The 6000-nt window shown below is 32.0% G+C and overlaps 1 protein-coding gene across 1 annotated transcript in view; it reads left to right on the forward strand.

The window, feature by feature from the left end:
- Positions 1 to 5247: 5247 nt before the first annotated feature.
- The window catches only part of LOC132561426 (uncharacterized), an 8684-nt gene continuing 7931 nt past the window's right edge, over positions 5248 to 6000 (forward strand). The window contains exon 1 of the mRNA XM_060226156.1: positions 5248 to 5643. Within this exon, the coding sequence (XP_060082139.1) occupies positions 5248 to 5643 (396 nt within the window). The remainder of the gene's footprint in view (positions 5644 to 6000) is intronic.

Consider the following 6000-nt stretch of genomic DNA (forward strand, 5'->3'; position numbering starts at 1 on the left):
AAAAAGCACACAATTGAATAGCTTTTTAAATACAAATTTAGAATTAGATACAATAGAGCCATACAGGCATGGTAGTGTGGCTTTACGTGTATATGTTTCTAAAGCGATGTATCTCTTTCTTTTAATTTTCAAAGTAAATATACGGTCAAAATGTCATCGTACCGCTTTGGTAAGTACCCTGTATTGAATCTTCTCTATTTTCAACATTTGTTTCAGAACAGAAATGATAAGAGAAGAATACAGTTGCTATGCTCTAAACGCTATGCTATAAACACAATATTGCTGAAGAGCATTGGCTATCTCTTCCGTCCTTCCACAAGTACAAGGGAGACGTCTGGGATTTGAACCCATCATAACAATTACAATGTAAATGATCTTTGAGCAACGCCAAAGCCACAACTAGCATCGGTTTCTGAAATGAAACAAAGCCAATTAACCAAAGTACGAGATCACCGGGTACGTGCCTTTTTAGAAATTGTAATCTTAGCTTATGTCAATTATATCAGTACTGAAAAATTCTGTAGTGTTTAGTATGTAGGTATACAAGATCTTGTCTTAAGTGAAAAATGGAATAAACCAAAAATTCTATAGTGTTTAGTATGTAGGTATACAATATCTTGTCTTAAGTGAAAAATGGAATAAACCAAAAATTCTATAGTGTTTAGTATGTAGGTATACAAGATCTTGTCTTAAGTGAAAATGGAATAAACCAATAAATAAATGGAAAAATAAAATGAATAAATAAAACAATAGAAATAAACAAAGAAAGAAAATCATGACGAGATGATAATCACTTTCAAAGGTTTTACGGGATGATATAACGTTTTGAACGAAAGAAATCTAATTAATTAATCGCATTCAGTGTAAATACAATCAATCACAAAATATTTATAGTGCGTAATTTATCACTGTCTTTTAATTGTAATGAATGTATTCCTTTCTGTAATGCTAGCTGACACGTTGTTTCAGCTTTGTCATACTGTTTCCTCAATCCTGTTGTACTTAAGGCAATGCCCAAAGAAATGAAATGTGGCAATATTTTAATTTTTATTATTAGATCAATGTTTCTTTCTCATTTGCCATGTAATTAAAATAACATTAGATATTAACATTCTGGATGTATAATCTACTTAGCGAATCCAGTTTTCATTATTTTCTTCCTAAATAAATAGTGGGCATTATTTTATCTGAAGAGAGACGAATACAAGACGAAAATATCACATATACATATTTTAACATATTTTAGCGAATTTATAAATATCAGTTGATACAGGAAATTATTAAAACAAACCAACATTAAATCCAAAAAACAAATAAAGAACGACTTTGCCGTTTTTTATTCCGAATCTTACTAAACCTCATGTTTTGTTAGCTTAATATATCATCTCGCACCCTATACATCTAGGTGTATATCTTCCTTTGCTGGTTGTTGAAAAACATAATACAAATTAACTGACCTAGTCATGTCACTCATAGTCCGCTCAGGGCTTAATACCTCATTGTTGCCTGTTACAGATATTAACAATTTACAATGGACAATTTAAATACGTTTATCTCGTTAGTGAGATATTCTATCACTTTGTGTAATATTAAGCTGAATGTGTTTGATGTTAGTATGCCTGTTGGTTCCGTTGTTGTATATCTCGTCTCCTTTCCTTGGAGAACGTAACTTTATATACTTGGATTGACCAAGGTTTACATGGCGGGTGTAATCGATTAAGCAGAAGACTTGGTTTTATTCTCGTTTTCCTTTTTCATGAGTCACCGTGTAAATCTTTCCTAAGTTCATATTTGCCTTGTTTTATTGAATTTGAGTTTGAATTATGATAATATTGCCATGCTTTGTTCTGCACACACACTAATGAATCATGCTGATAAACGTATTTTAACGAGTCGACAGTCATTATTCAATGCATGAAGTTAGTAGTGTTAAGTACAACTCCAGACCGGGCAGGGCAGAAATATTCATTAAATCGAGGAAGACCTACAAGTATCTTTGATTAAATACTGTATTTTGGTTTGGATTGAGTTGTTAGTCGGTACTCATGGAAGCGACAGTTTTTTTTTCTAGCGCATCTAGCAGATAAAAATGGATATTCAATATAAAAAACAAAATGAAATTTTATTGAGAGTAATAATATCGCCCAAGTTTTTTTACATTTGTGTAATCGGTTTAGATTTCCCCTTTTTTAAAATTTATTTATTAAGATTTTTGAATATCCAAACCTGATTTTAAATTGAAATTAGCTTAAAAGGCAATATTATATTTCAAACATTCTCCATTTATAATATCATATCATCGACATGTAATGACAAGCCTTTGATAAAATGTCCTGATATTAAGATATGCGCTTTTAAAATAGCCTGACCTCAATTATACGGAAAAGTGTTCTGAAGGAAGTGTGATGTGAATGAGTCAATACAACATTGGGGTCAATCCCTGACATATCAACCTGAATAACCAATCAGATGATTAATCATAACATATAAGATAAGCGATCTTAAAAAGTCGGTTACGGTTCAATAGAAATTGTTCACGAGACTCAACCATTTAGACCGTGAAATTGATTGTAAAATTACTGACAGCTTATACGTTAATAGGGTCTATTTCGATAAAAGCACTTGTGTCATGTAACAACCGCGACATTCACTTATGACACGTAACAAAAGGGACAATCACTTCTGTCAGAATACAACCACGACAATGTCTTTACGTCAGGTTTCAACCGCGACAATCACTTATGACAGGCTGTACCCGTGACATTAATAACCGCGACAATCACTTATGCCAGATTATAACCGCGATAATCTCTTACGGCAGGTTATAATCGCGACAATTACTAGAGTCAGGTTATAACTGCGACAATCTTTTACGTCCGGTTATAACTGCGACAATTACTTATGTCAAGTTATAACCGCGGCAATCTCTTACGCCAGGTTACAACCGCGACAATCATTTACGTCCGGTTATAACTGCGACAATTACTTATGTCAAGTTATAACCGCGGCAATCTCTTACGCCAGGTTACAACCGCGACAATTACTTATGTCAAGTTATAACCGCGGCAATCTCTTACGTCAGATTACACGCGCGGCTATCGCTTTTATCTCCTTTAATTAACGTAGAAGCAAAACGCGCATTTCAGCTGTTGTCCCTCAGATGATATTTAGTAATATCTGGCTTTACAGTATTGATGGTTTGATAGCTCACGAAAAAACTAAAGTGATATCTGGAACACTTACCTTTATCTCTGTAAATATACAGTTTATTTAGGTTAAATTTAGCTGATACAATTTATGTTTGAAGTATGATTTCGTTAACATGTATTTTCTTTGTTGGTTTTGTTATGTGAAGCAAACAAAGAGTATCCATTAAAGGGCAATTTTTTATCAGAAGATCTGGAATCTATAAAACACGTATCATTCAATATTGGAAAATATGCACATTTTATGGCTGCACTTAATTCTAAATTTGTACTAACAGATGTTATTCTCTTGTATATCTTTAATATAAAATCAAAGCGTTACACGAAATTTCAAATTAGAAAAAAATATTGCATCTCATGGGTTATGTTCTATGATGTCTATGAAGTTACTTTATTATGACGTCACACATTAATTACAGCAGTAGCTCGGGGTTTTTTTCTCAGTCAAAATACATAACAATTTATTTTAATAAATATAGCAAATCACACAACCACATTTCCCACTGACGACCATTAAACTTCCCTATAATCTTCATCAATCTGGATTTCTCCAAATCCATATGCTTATTTGATAATTGTCGACATTTCATAAACAGTATCTTACATTCGTCTCGTTGTAATCTAGAATTTATCAAATTAGTACACTAGTTTCATGGAACACTGTTTAGAGCTCAGCAACACTCTGCTTTATTGAATTGAGAAATGTATTGACATTGATCAAAATGTATGCATATCATATAAGTATCTATTACCTTAAGGCACAACCATATCAGTCATTTCTATCATGAATTATTTCACAATCTTTGAACTGCGTCCGCTGCATCGCAACCCAATAAATAACAGACGTATATATGTATATATATATGTATATACACGTAAGCTAATAAGACATCTATCTGTCATATAGACCACAACATATTAGAAAAACATCTTTATGGTTAATTATGAAATTATGAAGTCTTTGTTGTGATTCCGCCTTTGTAATAATTTTAGTGACAATGAAAACGAAAGTAACAGGTAAGATATTCTATCTATTTATGCAACCATCCATCATACCTTCTGACAATTACGTGACATGGATGTTATGGACGTACTAAACTATACATGTAGCGGGGGTTCTTAAATTCCAGTCACTTTGTCAAATCAGTCTTGATGAGATAAGACACAGAATGGTGAGTTGATTTTAATCAGTAATAAGCACTCTTGTAGAAACTCCTATAGAAATAAGTTATTACATGTATAGAAACTTTTAACAACAAACATATTATTTTGCATTTTACCTCAGTATAAATTAAATAGATCTAGAATAGAATTTCAATAGCTGACTTGTTTGATAATAGAAAAAACATTCCATTTTATGAACAAACCAATACAATACTTGTAAACATACAATCTTGAAGAATGCACTATACACATATATGCCAACACACATCAATACAAACATAAACATAGCAAATCACACAACCACATACAGAAAGATTGGGGAAATGGTGCGGGGCGGGGGTTGCAAGCCTCAGACTTCAAGTTACATCCTATGTATTATTATAACAGTAATATAAATACACATTGCAATTGTAATATTATTATTTTTCATAAGAGAAGCCATTTCTAAAAATTACTTTGCAAATCTTTGTTATTTGTGTACGCCTAATGATTAGATATCCAATTCTAATGGGATTTTAGTTCAATGAGTTTATGATTCTTTAAATTTGTAATTCAGTATCAAGACATTTTATTTTAAACATATATTGTTTAATCAGAGGTATAATCAGTCATTTTTGTGATAAACTTTTAATCTAAATTGCTCGAAAATATTAATCTCAGTCTATTTTTGATGTTTTTAATCTGTTCATATAATTATATATTGTTGATTTCTTTACCCCCTTAACAGTGAACTAAGTACTGGAAACAGAGTCATCCAATGGCTATAAGTTGATGAGATGAGTGTGAAAAAGTATTGATAATATATCATGGTATGTCTTTTATTTATTCCCTTTAAGGTTTATTTTAATTTTGTTTTTATTTCATTCGATAGGACAACATGGCGTTAGCTTTTTATTTCTGTGTCCTTCTCAGCCAATTGGCAATGACTTTTGCCCATGAACATTTTTCGAAATTCCAACTGAGGACATACCCCAAGACTTTGTTCAAGTGTAATAACATGTCCGTGACATTCGGCGAAGTGAGCCAGGAACAGGAAAAAGAACAAATTATCTCATACTTGGACTGTTTCAAAGGTGATACAATACGGGCATACAAGCCTAATATAACACAGGAAAATATCAATAAATTCAATGAAATGTTACGGCAGATGACTTCAGATCACTGGCGAGTCAAACGTCAAGCCCGCAGTCTTGTGAGAAGTGAGGTTCGAGCACTCACTCCAGGACAATGGAATCAAATCACAAATGCTTTCAACAGGATTTTCAGATCTGGGGTGAGTTTGCTGCAAACATAATTTTTTAAAGTAGTGTCTATAAAAAGATTAACGTTAATTACAAAGAAAGCAATATTTAATGGTCTCTAATTAAATATGATATATACAGTGTTTATTATGTGGTAAGAGTAAAATAAATGTATGCATGATGTTTAACCATTAAATTATTTTTAAAGGAAGACAACGTCATTTTGAATGGAATGTTTATCGTGTTATTCCATTTAATTCTTTTTTCTGATGAAAATCGCTTATTTTAGAAAACAAAAAAGAGGAAACTCGAAATAAACACAGAAAATATTTCATGAAAAAAATAACTCATTCAATTGCTTCTTTTCATTTGCATCCAAGCAGGAGCTT

The sequence above is a fragment of the Ylistrum balloti genome, unplaced genomic scaffold (genome assembly GCF_031769215.1).
Source record: "Ylistrum balloti isolate Yb309-2 unplaced genomic scaffold, AGI_CSIRO_Ybal_v1 Utg371204, whole genome shotgun sequence".
Lineage (NCBI taxonomy): Eukaryota > Metazoa > Mollusca > Bivalvia > Pectinida > Pectinidae > Ylistrum > Ylistrum balloti.